The 15,542-nt window shown below is 52.7% G+C and overlaps 2 protein-coding genes across 3 annotated transcripts in view; both read right to left on the bottom strand.

The window, feature by feature from the left end:
* Nucleotides 1–4,450, bottom strand: part of EIF2B3 (eukaryotic translation initiation factor 2B subunit gamma) — a 108,067-nt gene extending 103,617 nt beyond the window's left edge. For both annotated transcript variants that reach the window (XR_008462444.1, XM_009901965.2), the window contains exons 1-2: nt 4,303–4,450; nt 721–860 (exon numbers count right to left, since the gene is read on the bottom strand). Coding sequence is in view for 1 of the 2 variants with exons in the window: in XM_009901965.2 (XP_009900267.2) it covers nt 721–860; nt 4,303–4,450 (288 nt within the window). In the remaining variant the exon portion in view is untranslated. The remainder of the gene's footprint in view (nt 1–720; nt 861–4,302) is intronic.
* Nucleotides 4,451–5,255: 805 nt separating this feature from the next.
* Nucleotides 5,256–14,830, bottom strand: LOC104301625 (E3 ubiquitin-protein ligase HECTD3). The gene is made up of 21 exons (XM_054165524.1): nt 14,510–14,830; nt 14,255–14,415; nt 13,423–13,515; nt 12,874–13,009; nt 12,396–12,511; nt 12,059–12,172; nt 10,945–11,027; nt 10,542–10,707; nt 9,562–9,643; nt 9,106–9,288; nt 8,961–9,010; nt 8,381–8,445; nt 8,029–8,132; nt 7,647–7,766; nt 7,428–7,517; nt 7,131–7,337; nt 6,731–6,860; nt 6,198–6,272; nt 5,851–5,932; nt 5,655–5,726; nt 5,256–5,489 (listed from the first exon to the last, which is right to left on the bottom strand). The coding sequence occupies exons 1-21, from the start codon at nt 14,828–14,830 to the stop codon at nt 5,405–5,407; spliced, it is 2,535 nt and encodes an 844-aa protein (XP_054021499.1). The 3' UTR covers nt 5,256–5,404.
* Between the last annotated feature and the right edge of the window lie 712 nt (nt 14,831–15,542).

The raw sequence follows: 15,542 nt of genomic DNA, 5'->3' as shown, positions 1-15,542 counted from the left end.
ACAGTCAGTTTGGCTAAGAAGCCCTAAACTGACAGGGAGCAAATCTGAAAGTTCAAGTATATGATAACGACAAAACCAAAATTCCACTTCAGATGATGCTAAGAGCTCCGAGTGGCATTTCTGCCTTACAGAGGAGTGTTTTAATTGTGCAGCTAGAAATGAAAATTCTATAAACTGGCATTTTCATTAGAACAGCACTGTTTATCCAAGAGCCTACCATGTGACCAAGACCCCAAAAGCACAGGAAAAGCAGAAAAACGAAGCACAGACCAAGGCACTTGCCTAATGGCACAGGCAAGCCTGTGGCAGAGCCAAGAACTGAATGTCAACTTCCTCATGTATTGGAATGCTGCCTCAGCTAAGATGACAATGAACATTTGTGCAGAACTACCTCCTCAAGGTATGGACAACAGCATCACACATCATATCAAAAACTGTATAAATAATTATGACCTTTTAGTTAACCTGCTAGAAAGCTAACCCTAAGCAGCAGCCAGTGCCGTGCCTGGATCTGCTCCAGCCCTCCTACCTATCAATTCTGCTAATTCCGAGTCCTTGTTTGCATTTTCCCCACGAGATGACTTCTACAGAACTCAGATGAGAAGATCAGAAAATTCAGTTACCTGCAATACCATTACATGAGACAGCTTCTAAAGCACAATGGGGAAAAAAAAAATTATAAACAGGCATCTGGTCAAGTTCAACAACAGACAGTAATACCTTAATTTTCTGGTGAATGTGTCTCAGGGAATCTGCTGTACCCATGTCCATGTTGTCACTGATGCACACAAAGTCCAGCTTCATTTTCGTGTCCAAGTTTAACATCTTTTGGATTTCCTTCCTTGTAATCACAATGACCTCTAGGACAGAGGAAAGGGGGATGAGACCAAGACACAAAAGCAGTGATATACTTCATAAATAGGATACAAATTTTTCACAAATAGGATAATATTCTTCACACATAGGATAATATTCTTCACAAGAAGGATTATTGACAAAGGGTGATGAAACTGTCAAAAGGCTTGAGTAATAGAACTGGGTTCTACAATGAACATCTCTTCGGCAGCAGTAACTTCTGAAGAAGGTAAGGAAATCACAGAATTACTGAAGCTGGAAAAGACCTCTGAGATCATCCAGCCCAGCCTATGACATAACACCATGACATCAGCTAAACCATGCCACCAAGTGTCACAGCCAATCTTTTCTTAAAGTCCTTCAGTGAGGGCAACTCCACCACCTCCCTGGGCAGTGCGTTCCAGTGCCTAATCACCCTTTCTGTGAGGAAGCTGCAATGATTCTGAACTTGACAAAATACTAGGTATTAAAAAAATCCTTCTGTTTACCCATGCTAAAAATAAATGACTTTCATGCTTCTGTTTTACAGCTTTGAACCTATTACTCAGGCCACCTATAACATCTCAGAATCATTCATTCCATTAATCTCATCTGGGCGGTTAATTTCAATCTTTTGATGTAGACTCATTTGAGTCTTTCCAAAACACTGCTCAATGTCTAGATACATCAAAATGATCCAAAATAAGTATTTTTCACACCTCCTTATTAATTTCTAAAAGCTTAAACAGTTTCACTGAAATAACAGAAACAAAGCAAAAACCAAACCAAATAACTTTAAGTATCTTACCTTTTTTCTTTCTCTGTTTCTTTTTGAGCAAGAATCTGAACAAGATTTTATGGTCCAGATATTACATAACTTAAACATCAGAACATTTTTGTCATGCAGACAGCAAGCTATTTTATCAGAGTGAAAATCTGACAAACACACTACCAGTCTTTTCAAAACATTTGCCATTATAACAATCAAATATGGTGCTCCTCTCAAGTACAGTAAACCATGATGCATTTTATATGTTGATAATAAATTTAGAAGGAGATAATAAATTTAGAAGAAGAGAAATAAACTCCTGATGAATACTAAAACAAACCTTCCTGCTTTGTGTGGATGGAAATTCTTACTGAAAGGGACAGATGCATGTGAGTGGCATGAGTTAACAGGACAGAAGAGAAAAATCTTCTGTCATTAGCAAGCAACCACAAACCATATGTTCCCAACCAGACCAATGAGACCCTGCATTAATGTCACCAATACTTGAAAGCTTTGTCTTTTGCCCAGACTGATCCTGTATAATCCTCTGTGGACAACACCACCAACCACAGTATTACAATACAATGCCCAAAATATTTTTCAGCATTAGCTTGGCAAGAGAGTGGAGTAATATGTAAGCAACAAACTCATTCCATCTACAACAGAAAAAAAATGTAAATGCCTATTTGATGGATATCAACAATGGCACAAAAGCGTTTGCCAAAATGAAGAATGTGAGAACAAAAGTTCTGCAAAGAAAAGACTGAGAAAAATGAAACAGCAAGAAACCTTTTCCCCTGGCATGAAGAACTGGAAAGCAAAGCAACAGTCAAACCTTCAAATTAAAATATCCCACCCCCTCCAAAACTTCAACATTGTAACATCACATTCCACGTGGAATTTTGACAGAGAATTATGAGAAATCAGCCTAGGAAGCTCCTGTGACAAGAAGAAAACGCATTAAGAATACATCTGTATCCATTGAAACTGAACTCATCCTGGATCTGTTAACAGAAAAGAGGAAGGAATTGCAGAAATGAGAATTCTGTGGTAGTTTGGCATGAGAGAGAGAGGAGGGCTCCTCTCCCACTCCCATACTGGATGCCAATTCACATTTTAAAGGAGGCTGAAGAACTTAGATAAAGTAACTAATAGAGAAGGAACTGGTATCAGGTGGAAGCCCACACAGTTGAACATTTATCTGGAGAAGTCTCCCAAATATTAGGAGAGATGAAGCACGTACCATTAGGACCGAGGGAATGCAGTGAATCAGCCTGTGGAACACTTACTAACATGAGCAAGTACAAAGGACTAAAGCCTTGTGTAATACCTAATAAAAACTATGATCCAGGGAAAGAGCTCATGCCACTGGAGTACTAACACAGAAACTTACATCTTGGTCAGGGGGCAGAAGCAAGAGAGAAGCAGGAAGGGGGCAGCTTGCTAAGTGAAGCTGCACACACAGCCCTTCACATCCAGATTTTCATGGGAGATAGATAAGCTGAAGAGATGTAGGAGAAAGGAGAAAGACCTGACTGTAACACCTCCTACTAGGGGTCAAGAGCAGCAAACTGAAATGGCTATTTCTAAATAGTTGAGGAGCCACACAAATGACAATATCAGTTACAAAAAAAGCTTTTAGCTACCCATGCATCTGTATCACAGGATACAAGTATGATCTCAGGAAAAGAGAGACAGGAGAACAGTCACAGAAAATGGACTTTCAGAAAGCAGATTTCAACAAACAACAGCCAAAAAACAATTCCAAGAGAAAAAGAGTTCTAAAGGATTTCTTAATGAAACAAAACAAAGGCAGAGACTTAGTTGCACTTTCTTTTGTTCCTTCACACTGAAGCAGGAAGAAGCTAATCATGAAGAAGTAATCATGACCTGATCTTTACATCTTCACAGAAAATGAAGCAATCAGGACAAACTCACCATCTCAGGATGGAGTACAGAATAATCACAAAGTCACAGAGGAGAAGCAAAAGCAGAGAAGCAGAAAGGCAAAAGACAAATACAAATGTGAAAAAAACAGATGTGAAAGATATCAGGAAGAGGTTCCATCAGAAGCAGATTTAGCCTACCACTCAAAAACATAAACTAAAACCCAAATTCAGAAAGTACTAAAGAACCTCAGCATGTACTGATTTAGTCCCTTGTGAAGCAAGGCCCACAGGTGAGCACTGCAACTCTGACACTTCCCCCTGCCCTGTACTATCCAAAACCCAGTGCTTGGCTCCAAAATTACTAAATTGCTCTGACACAGCAAGTAACCCTGAACTTCAGGCCAGACTGAAACAACAAACTGAGAGATATCCCAGGAGAGCTGACATGCTTCTCCTGTTAATAATTCAGAGAAAGAAATGAGTGAGACTCCTGGCTAACAACACTGGGAAAGGCATTAAAGTTAGGAAAAGCATACAGATGGAAAAAATCTTGATGAGGGAAGAAGTCGGGGAATGGGGTGCTGGAACAGGAGGTGAAAGAAAGGATGTGACATGAGCCAATAGAGGAGATCCAGTGCAGAAATGAGACCTCCTGCTAGACCATCTGCCCCGATCAACAGGTCACCTGCGACAAGAGATTAGAACAAGAGGGGGCGACAAATGGGCGTAGTAGAGGTGCCCACAGGAAGCCTAGAGACCAAGGCAAGCGTGTCGTCTCTGCTCCCACACCAAGACATCCTCGTGCCTCACCTTCGAAGCCGGCACGCTCCAGGAGATTCAGCGGGTACCAGAGAAGGGGCCGGTTGCCCACCGGGAGCAGCGGCTTCGGAATGCTGGAAGTCAGGTCCATCATACGGGAACCGCCTCCTGCCGCCATCACCACGGCCTGGAACTCCATGCTGCAGAGGGGACACAGAGGCAGGGCCTCACTCAACCACGGCAGAACCGGACAGGCCCAGGCCCGGCCAGGCCAAACCGAGCCGGGCTGGGCTAAGACCGGACCGTTTCAACCTAGTCCAACTTTAGTCGCCAGCACTTCCCGGAGCCGTGCATCGGCTCCCTTCCTCCCCCGCGCCCCTCACGGCCCGTGCGAAGTCGCCGAGCCTGCCCCTGCCCCGCCGTTACCTGCACCGTGACTGCCGCCGGTTCCCAGCGTCTCACTGACAGGACAGCAACAGCAATAGCAATGGCAGTGGCGGCACCGGCGCGCGTGCGCGCGGAGAGCCGAGCCAGTCGATCGTGGACCGCGGTGGTAGAGCACCGATAAGCTCGATCCGCGCCGCGATAGGCTCATGCCAGCTAGGGCAGGAAGTTAGGAAGTGCAACGCCGAGAGAGTAATTCCGGGCTGCGGAGCGCCAAATCACGGATCACTGCCCGGCTGCTGGAAAGGGGCTCGGCGGCAGAGCGTCCCCAGGCGGTCGGGGGTGGCGCTGCCGGCAGGGGTCGCTAGGTTGATGCAGGAAGGGGCCGCTGGCAGGAACTGCAGGCAGGGGTTTATGGGGAGCTGCTGGCAGGAGCTGCAGGCAGAGCACATGGGGGCACGCCGTCTGTAGGCGGTACTGGGGGGAGGGAGGGAGTCTGCATCCGCGTTTCCCACGAACACTGTCCGTGGAGGAAACAGGACCCGCAGTCCCCACACTGATGCTATACAGCACCCTGTACTGGTGCAGCAGCCAGCACCTTCCTGGACCCCCAGTTACAGCACCGGCCACATAGCCCCAGTCCCAGCCTTTGAGAAGCACAGACACAAAGAGGACCTGAGGCAGGATGGCAGGATCCAGCCCTGCAGTTTTATTGAACACAGTATCCCCGGAGTGGGTGGCTCCTGTGGCATGGGGTGTCTGGGGGGTCTCATTCATCATAGGGCTCCTTGTCAGTGTCGATGGACATGCAGTTGTACACGGCATATCGCAGCAGTTCCTCACAGGCCTTGGCCCTGACAAAGGGAATGCCAAGTCAGAGCTGTGACACCCTCATGTTTCCTTCCCTGCACCCACCCAGACATTCTCCAGAGAAGGATCTGGGGAGCCTGGGAGGGGAACCCAGTTCCAACCTCAGGGAGTACAGAGCATCCCTATCCCATGTCCCCGGCTCAACTCACGAGGAATAGTTAGGCAAGAAGAAGGTGCAGGAGCACGTAGAAGCCTGTGGCATCAGGTCCAAAGCATTCAAGCTTAGGAGAAAGAAGAGAGAGTCAGACACCAGGGTGCAGGGATCCTGGCACAGTGCAGGGACCTTGCACCATGCAGGGATCCTAGCATGGCACAGGGATCCCAGCATGGTCAAGACAGACTCACTTTGTCCTTTCTGGGTAGACAGTGATCTGAACTGGGAGGCGGCTCCGGCCAGTGACAAACTTGAGAAAGCGACTGAGATCCTCTGAGGGGAAGGACAGGGCTCAGGTCTCAAGAATAAGGACAGGAGTGTCCCAGTTGTTGCTGTTGTGACAGGGTCTGCTCTTGCAGAAGTATCCCAGGAGCACAGGGCAAAGATAAGGGAAGCCTGGAAGGGCCAGGCGTGACAACCCTACCAATTCCCAGGGAAGCACCTGGTGAGCATTCCCAGGGAGCAGGGCAGTGGGTAACCCATCCCCTGGCCCACCCTGCTGCACATGAAGAGCAGGGAAAGGCATGAAGTTGCTCACCGCTGGTGAAGTTGTTGAGTGCCTCCCAGAAGATCTGGACACGAGTGTCATCGGAAGGGAAGTCCTCAAACGTCACTGCAAGAATGCACAACAGCTTCATTAGAAACTCACAACAAAGCAAATTAATATGGGACATAACCATCCTGCCCTGCTGTGAGACTCCAGAACAGAAGCAGGAGAGTAGGAGACCCTCTGCGCTTGGGGAGTGTCTGAGAGCCCCTGGCACCCCGAGCAGAGCCAGCAGTCTGGACAAAAGTGGGTGGAGAAATGGGGGCCATGGTTTGCAGGGTGTCCATTTGCCACTGCTCATAGCAGCTGAGGATCAGATGGACCAGAGTGAGGACTGGTGGAGTTTGCAGCTAAAACTGAAACATCCCTGTCCAGGGGCCCTCTGGCTTATAACCTCCCAGGCAGTGCCCCATGACCAGGGACTCAGCATGGGATAGGATGCATGGGCAGGATGAGCATCATCAAGGCAGGGCCCTGCCCACATGAGAGACTGGGAGCAGCTTTGTGCTAGCACTGGAACTTACTAAACCTCCGTAGTTCAGCCACTGTGATCTCAGGGTCACCGCAGACCTTCTTCTCCAGCTGCTGCCAGGTGAGCAGGTCCAACACAGGCTGGGGCACAACACGAAGCAGCCCAGCACGCATGGCTGCGATCTTTGTGGGGCACAAGAGGGGCTTCATGTCACCATGGTGGGTCTGAGCCCAGGGCAGCCACACAGAGCACTGAGAGCAGGGACTGCAGAACCCCAGAGGGAATCCCCAGGGCTATTGGACAACGTGGGCATGGGATGCATGGAGGAACCACCCATATGACCTATCTGGAGTTGGTTCAGGGGATGTATTTTCACAGCCACCAACTCCACACATACCAGGAGAGTTTGCCACAGGAGCAAGGTCCTTTGAAGCCCTGGTGGAGGGCATTACCTGGTCCTTGCTTTCCTCCAGACGAGCCTTCTGCACCAGGCGGATGAATTCCTTGCGGTCCTCATAGCACACCACGGTGCTGCTGCCATTGGGGATCAGCTCCACCGCATGCTGATCACTCAGCACAGTTGTGTAGGTCAGCTCTCTGCCAAACATGAACTCAAAGGCTTCCCTGTCCACCCCCTCTAGCACCTCTAGCAGCTTCACCTGCAATCCAAAGGCAAAAGCCATCAGAGCAGAGCCACAGAAGTCATGGGAGCACACCGTATTGCCCTGATAGCCCCCAGGCTTGCTCACCAGCTCTGAGTCCACAGTGGCAAAGTCCTTGCTCCAGCTGACCTCCTCCCTTGCCAGCTGTTTCCATACCAGTGCTGGCAGAGACAGGATCTGACAGAGGGAGTGGAGACAAATGTCCTCGCCCATGCCCCTCCTTCACTCGAAGGCAGCCCTTCTATCCGAGACACAGTGGTCCCCGCCTAACCCTCTTGCTGAACAGGGAGGCTCTGCCTTACTCACCAGAAACTCCTTGCTCCTCAGGGCTGCTCCTATCAGCTGTCCGATCCACTCGTACTTGGGGAAGTCTTTGCAGGAGGGGTTGGGGACATACATGTCCCTGGTGTCACTGCTGCTGTTACCCTGCAGGAGAGAGTCTTAGGCTCTACAGACACAGATGTGACCAGCCCAGCATGGTCCCTCCTGAAGTATCTTCTCCATCACCCCTCCACCTGCCTCTCCCCTCCTTTAGACCCCTCCAGCAGATCTCCACCACCTGTGTACAAGCACAGCCCCCTCTATCAACAGCCCTGCAATCGTTAAGCTAAGACTAACACCCCAAAACCCCCAGGCCCTGCTGGCTGCCCCTCCAGGGCCAGGCCAGGCAGACAGCAGGGTGCCAAACCTGGTTGGAGGTGCGCACGAAGAAGGGCAGGGGCACAGGGACATCGCCTGAGCTGGGACACAGCTCCTCTGAGATATCTGACAGGCTGTCCCGAAAACCACCGCCTGCAATGTGAGCAGAGGCTGGTTAGTGCCTGACACACCAGGGCTGGGTGCTAGGTCACAGGATCTGGCCAAGCTGCTCCCCCTCCCTGAGTAGGGGAGGTGCAGGGACCACAGGGAAGCGTGCAGAGAGGTGCTGTCTCCCCCAGAGGAGCTGGGACAGCATGGACACCCCACCACAAGTAGATGATCCACTGAACTGCAACCCAACACAAGAAAGCCCAAGGAGGGAAGGAGAGGAGTGCTCTCACCATTGTCAATGATACCCTCAGCAATGAACTCGCACTCCCACCACTGGGTGTAGCTCAGGGGCCACCTACAGGGAATTATAGAATCGTTTTGGTTGGAAGAGACCTTTAAGATTATCAAGTCCAATCATTAATTCAGCACTGCCAAGTCCACCACTAGCTATGTCCCTCAGCATCGTATCTACACACCTTTTAAATACCTCCCAGGGATGGTGTATCCACCAGTTCCCTGAGGAGCCTGTTCCATTGCTTTACAACTCTTTTGGTGAAGAAATTTTTCCTCGTGTCCAACCTCAACCTTCCCAGGTGCAACTTGAAGCTGTTTCCTCTTGTCCTATTGCTTGTTACCAGGGAGAACAGACTGACCTCAAGTAGTTGTGAAGAGGTGATAAGGTCTCCCTTGAGCCTCCCTTTCTCCAGGCTAAACCACCCCAGCACTCCCTCAGCCATTGCTCATAATATTCATAAGGGAAGCAACAGCCCCATGCATATCCCTCCTTCAAGAAAATCAGCAGCATCTGGCATTCCCTCCCAACCTGCTCTGGGGAGGCAGCACCCCACAAATGTGATGCTGAAGACCAACCTGTAGTCCAGGGGTTGATTATTCTTGGAAGATCTGAGGCCTTCATAGATCTGGAGAGGAACAGAGTGGAAAGGGGATGAGACACAGCAGGGGCAAGTGAAGTGGAAGTGGCAAGTACCTGGCACGGGGCATGGCACTGCTATACCTGGGTGAAGACAGTGTTCCTGCAGCTGGGGTCCAGCATGGGGTTGTCACGGTGCTGCCGGGCCAGGTGCCGGTTGATGTACAGCTTTGGCGTAGTGTTAGGGGAGTTGCTCTCCGAGGACTGGAGACAGTGGGTGATGAAGGCTGTGCTCTGCTTGGACAACAGCAGGAATGGCTTCATGTTCTAGCAAGGAACAAGCAGGAATGGTTAGGGCCAGATCCTGCCACTGTGTGCCCTCTTTCCCCCTCCCCAAGCACAGCCCCTGTGTTGCAGGGGATGCTCAGCTCCTCCATCCCTCTGGTAATGCCCAGGAGGGCAGCTGTGAGCATGAGACTTGAGCAGGTCTGTCCCCATCAGATCAAGGGGGACACACCACAGCCTCCAGCAAAAACCAGCCAAGCCTGTGATGAGATGCTCCTGTTGACACCATTCCAGGAGAGTCTGACAAACACTCACCCTGAGTGCATTGAAAGTGCCCATGCTGTCCTCAGAGAGTGGGATCAAGTAATGTAGAACACTGTCCAGGAGGTGGACAAACCTGGAGAACAGAGAAGAGCAGCTTGAGGATGAGATGGGTTGGCAGACATGTGAAGCCAGATACACCCACAGCATTTCATAGCAGACAGCACCAGGCACACACGGAACCCTGCACGTGTCCTTTCCAGTCCACAAAGTGACACCAGGGGAACACCCCACCAGCACCCCCTGGGCCAAGAGTTTTATTTTGTTCTTTCCAAGAAAAAGCTGCAAAAAAGGGCAGCCCAGCCTTTGCCACAGCACTGCAGATAAATTGCTGCCAGGGGTCTCTTCGTGGTGCCAGTGCTGACTCCAGCCTGGGGCTGCCCTGCAGGCAGCAGGATGGGGAACTCCATGGAGTCCTCCTCAGCCTGTGCCACCACCATGCTCCCTAGACATTAGGAAAAAATTCTTGGGATATTAGAAATAATTTTATCACAGAGAGGGTTGTCAAGCTCTGGCTGTGGCTGCCCAGGGAAGAGGTTGAATCATCATGCCTGAAAGCATTTAAAAGATGTGAAAACATGGTGATAAGGAACATGACTTAACAGCAGACTTGGTAGCATTAGATTAATGGTTGGACTCGATGATCTTAAAGCCGGTTTCCATCCTAAACAATCCTATGATTCTGTGACACTGGAAGCAGCCATATTAGGATGGGGAGCAGCAAGCTGAAGTCCCTGCCATACACGGAAAGGAGCTGGCAGCCTTTAAGCAAGACGTGGCCCTGGGCAGCCTGCTCTAGTTGGAGGTGTCCCTGCTCACGGCACGGGGGGCGGACAAGATGACCTTTGAAGGTCCCTTCTAACACAAAGTGATCTGCGAATCTGCGAAACACGTGCAGGCTGCTGCTGGAGGCCAGGGGACAGTTCTCAGGACCCTGGGCTCGCTGTGGGGATGTTGCCATCCCTGTGCCATACCTCTGAATGAGCACAGCCCGCCGGTACAGGACGTCCTTGTCCACACCTTCCAGGAGAGGGTAGCGCACCAACTGTGCTGGCTGGAACATGTCAGCGTTGAGGATCAGATCCCACTCCCAGAAGGATTTGATCTTAATCCCTCGCAGGCGGACATTGAGCCCTTCGTCTGCCAAGGAAGGACAGCAATGCTGCATGCGTGGCCACAGCTGTGAGCCCAGCACAGCTTGGATACTGCAGCTGGGGGCAAGGAGCCCTCAGTGCCTGTGGCATCCCAAATGAAGCTCCTTCCCCAACTTTTCCTCCATCAGACACCAAAAAGCAGGTGATGCAGCAGAAAGAGATGCAGGTGCCAGTACCAGCTGCAAGTGAGGGCTAGGCTGGGCTGGCAGCAGTGCAGGCTCACCCCGGCACTCCAGGATGCGGATCTCCAGCACTGGCAGGTGGGTCTTCATGTCACGGAGGATGCAGACATTCTGGTAGCTGTTCCTGCACATGGTATACAGGGAAATGGCAGAGCCAGAGCCACCAGGCACAAACACCAGTGAGGCAACTGGCAAGGCAAGGGCCACTCTGGCTCCCCAGCTAAAGATGCACTGCTACCCATGGTGAAAGACCTTCCTGCCTCACTGAGGCTGTGGCAGGAGGGGACCAAGCAGAGAAAGGAGGCTGTCAGAGGCACAAACACATCCTGAAGAAGGTGGAAGCCACATCCAGAGAGCCAGAAATAAGAATAAATTCAAAGCAGAACAGAAAGGTGAGGTGGCCAAGCGAGAGTCATTCCTGGGACTTCTTGTGCATCTTGCAGTGGCACTACCATCCTTCCAGCTGAGCTGGTCACGAAAGGGTTATAGTTTGAAGGAAACAGATTTGTGGAGATGAGCACTTTGGTGATTCATTTGTGTTTCAAAAGCCTTTGGCAAGGTTCCAGTAAACACCTACTGCCCAGATACAGCAAGGAGTTGGCTCCTGCCACCAGGAAGGGAACCTGGGCAGTCTTGTGGGTGCTTCTTCAAAGACAAATCTCACTGTTCAGTGGAAAGAAGGCAAACAGGCAAGTTTTGTGGAAGAAATTTACACCCTTGTGTAAAATCCTGCCTGCATCAAAAGGGGTGCTGTAGAGCCAGCACAAAGAGATGAGGTGAAAGACTCCAGAAGGTCTTGACTACAGCACAGCAGAGATTCTCAGAAGGTGACAGCAGCAACACGTCACCAGAGGAGAGGAAGAGGAAGCAGAAAGACTCCCAGTCACTGAGCACAAGGAAGCACACTGCAACCCAGCTGCCACAGCATGAATGAGGAACAGGACTGGAGATGAAGGCACTCAGCTTGTAGTCCACCATGCTTCTAGGGACAGATGTAGTTTGCATCCAGGGAGCCCTGACCCACAGAGAGCCACAGTCACCACCAGGTCACTCGGGACCAACCCCAGCCTTTTTCTTTGTGGTTGCTTGGGATATGCAGACAGCTTGGGAGTTTGGCTCAAACTGGACCCAAGGTGCTCCTCACTCATTACTCACTCGTTAATTAGGACAGTTCTCAGGTGCTGCAACCTGTTTAGTGTCCCCCCGTACACAGCCACCCGTCTAGGTGCATAGGAGCTGGCCTGACCATCCAGCATGAGCCACAGCTTCCTGGCAATGAGAAGAGCAGGGAACGGTGTTATCCTCCCTTCCTGAGCTGCCTGGGCACAGAGATGCCCCTGGAGATGCCCCAGGGCTGCAGGCAAGGCTCAGCACCAAGCTCCCAGATGCAGCACAGGGAAAGCTGCATTCAAGAGGAAGATGGTGCTTTGCCCCCACACCCTGCCCATCCCTGGCACAGCTGACAGCAGGGAAGGACACTCTGAGGTCTCACTTGATAATGGTGCCTTTCTTCATGTTGAGCCGCACCCAGTGCTGCCCCGGGGGCCCATTGCTCTCCCAGAAGGTGTATGTCTGGTTGTCTGTCAGATGGGCTGCTCCATACTCCTCCTGCAAGAGTGCAGCAAGTGGATAAGGGAGCTCAGCATCCTTAGGTATGCCATGGCCACCCTTGGGGCAGGGACCATACTGTCAAGAGGAGGGCAAGACCCAGCTAGGTCTTGGTTCACTAGGCTGCAGGTGGATGGTGGCTGCTGCACAGAGTAAGCTAGCCACAGCCTCAGAGACACAATGGATGCCCAACTCCCAGAAGTTTTGCTAGAACAACAAAACCCCAGCACCATCCTCAGACCCTCATGGGGCGGGGGGGGGGGCGGGGGGGACAGGCACTGCTAGCTGCTCCTTCCTGCAGCTGTAGCAATGCTCATGTGTCTCACGCTGACTTGAGGTTGCAGAAGAGCCCCACCACATACCTCCTGTGAGGAGACCTCGATGCTGCTGATGTGCTCCTTGATACAGTCCACATACTGCAGCTCCTTCTCACTGTGGTCATATAGGAAGCGTCCCAGCTCCATGTCATGCTCATAGCTCCAGCCTGGGGGCACAGACCTGCAGGGGAGCTCTGAGTTAACAGGACAGGGAGACTAGACTGTGCTCTGAACCTGCCCACCAGCACTGTGCAGGTGCCCCAGGTCAGACTACCCATGGTCACTACATTGAGATGGTGCCAGAAAGCTGTCCCTACCACAGGCAGATGGCACAGCCGTATCTTACCACTGTGCCAGGTGTTTATGGCCACCCCAGCTCAGTGGGAATAACATATGCAGCTGCTCTAATGCTCCACGGAGCAAAGGCCATCTATGCTTGCGCAGTGTCAAACAGTATCAATGTAAAAGTCATCTCATGGCACCCAGCCTCCCCGCTCCCAACCCTGAGGCCAGTTCTGGTCCCACAGGTATGTTCAGGCCCTGCCAAGCCGCCCCTTGGGTGCTACAGTACTGCTGTAGGAGAAGCACTCATACCGAAACTTCTGCACCGCAGCCTCATCCTGCTCTGTGAGTCTGGGCATCTCTCCCAGATGTATTGTGTAGGTCAGGTCCACCACTTGCTCCCAGCTGGAACAGCACCGTTGGAAAAGTTGCACAAGTGAAAAGATGGGTCAGTGCTCAGCATATGCAAGCATTATTGCCTTAGCCTGGAGTGGAGGCAACACTGGTGGGGGACTGGGAGTGGGACCCAAGGGCTGCAGAAGGGCTGAGAGTGTCCCTGCACCTGGGGGCAAGCTGGGGCAGGCTGGGGGAATCCAGCCCTGCACATGTAGGGACACGAACTGGAACACAGACAGTTCCACTTCAACATGAGGAACAACTTTATTGCAAGGGTGATGGAGCACTGGAACAGACTGCCCAGAGAAGTTGTGGGGTCTTCTCCAGAGACTTTTAAGACCTGTCTGGACATGCTCCTGGGTGACCTGCCCTAGATGGGGTTTGGTGACCTGCTTTGTCAGGGAGGTTGGACTCGATGATCTTCAGAGGTCTCTTCCAACCCCTATCATTTTATGATTTGTGCCTTTCCATCATGAAAATCAAACATGAGTGCTGTCATCACTGTGTTGCCTCCATGAGATCACTCAGCCCAAACCCTAGTGCCTCAGACACCTTCGGCATAGTCTCTGTCCTGCAGAGGTGCTGTCACAAGCACACAGGCAGCTCGGCAGGGTCGTGTCCCACCGGTGCTGGAGGGAGCAAGGGGGCTGCGCCGGATGTGCCCAGGGAAACTGGGATGGCTGGGTCCACTATGGGTACCAGCTGCACGCACTCCCGGTGCCCACCGGGCTGCAGGCTGGGGCCGTACCTGACCGCGGGTTTATAATCAACCCCGAGCACTTGTTGCTGCCACTGGATCTTCTCCACGGAGTCAACTGGGACCAGCTTATCTCCTCCCTCTCCAAACCTCTGCGCCAGGACCCAGCCTTCAGCCAGCTCATGGCCGCCTGTGTACTCCTCCAGCTGCTCCTGAAAGCACAGCCTGACTCGTCACCGCCGTCGGGACGAGACAACGGCTCTGGGCGGTTCCCGGTTGCGCGGCGTCCTAGCCCCACGACGTTACCTTGCTGAGCTTAACCCAGAGCCCGGCACCGTTGCAGTACTCCTCGCCGGTGGCACGGAGGCAGCCGCCTTTCCGCACCTCGATGGTGGTCCGCGCCGCCCGCTTGCCGCCCCGCGCCGGCCCCGGGCTGTCCCACACGCTGAGCAGGCTGCGGGCGGCGGGGGCGGCGGCGGGGTCTTTGCAGATCTTGTACTGCACCTCCCGCGGCACGTAGCAGAGCGCGGCGGGCAGCGCCCGGGCGCGGCGGAAGCACTCGCTGCACTGCAGCAGGAACCGCAGGCGGCCCAGCACCTGGTGCGGCGCTTCCCCGCCCGCCCGCATCGCGCACCGGCTTCGTGCACCGTACTGCCCCGGTGGTGCCGCTCCCACTGTGCCCGCGGCGATGCCTGACCCACTGTGCCCGCGGTACCGCCGCGCCCGCCTCCGCGTCCGGCCGCGCCCAGCCCAGCCCGGCCCCAGCCCTGCGGGGCCGCCCCGGCCGCGGGCAGCCCTATTTCTCGGGCTGCCGCCGCCTCCTCCTCGGGCAGGCCCTAGCCCTTCCTCTCCCTTCCCTGGTCACAGTGCGGGCGGCTGGGTGTGAGGTCACTCTCCCTTCGCCAAGAAGCTGCTCTGGTATGACCACGCTGGTCCCCGGCCGGAGTTACCCCAAGTCACCTGCAGCCTCACCCCACGGCTCACTTCTGGCTTCCAACGTCCCCGTAGCTGGCAGCATTCCCTACAAGCACAGAGAGGATCCCAGCAGGGGCAGGGCACAAAGCCACATCTCCAGCACGGATAGGAGGCTCTGAGCACCTGCTGGGGTGAGTAACAGTCCTCCCTGCCCAGGAGAAGCTTTAACCGAGCTTGCCTCCTGGCAGCAGGATTGGAGCCATGACACCCAGCGGCACCCAGCCACACCTGAACGTTGGCAGTGTGTCACCTCATGCCTTGTCTGCCTGTTGCATACCACGGCAAGGTGGTGGCAGAGAGCAGCTCAGCTCCACCCCATCTTACCTGCATTTCTCCTGGCTGGGCACAATGAGCTGCAATTAGG

This window comes from Dryobates pubescens, chromosome 11 (assembly GCF_014839835.1).
Source record: "Dryobates pubescens isolate bDryPub1 chromosome 11, bDryPub1.pri, whole genome shotgun sequence".
In the NCBI taxonomy this organism is placed as follows: domain Eukaryota; kingdom Metazoa; phylum Chordata; class Aves; order Piciformes; family Picidae; genus Dryobates; species Dryobates pubescens.
Note: the sequence above shows the minus strand (reverse complement) of the source record. Positions and strands in the feature narration are given on the sequence as shown.

Excerpts from the sequence above, each read along its gene's own strand:
- LOC104301625 (XM_054165524.1), bottom strand. The coding sequence starts at position 14,830 with ATGCGGGCGGGCGGGGAAGCGCCGCACCAGGTGCTGGGCCGCCTGCGG. Across the intron at positions 8,446-8,960 it reads AATCAACCCCTGGACTACAG|GTGGCCCCTGAGCTACACCC; the intron begins GTTGGTCTTCAG and ends AATTCCCTGTAG. Across the intron at positions 7,518-7,646 it reads TGAGGAGCAAGGAGTTTCTG|ATCCTGTCTCTGCCAGCACT; the intron begins GTGAGTAAGGCA and ends TCCCTCTGTCAG.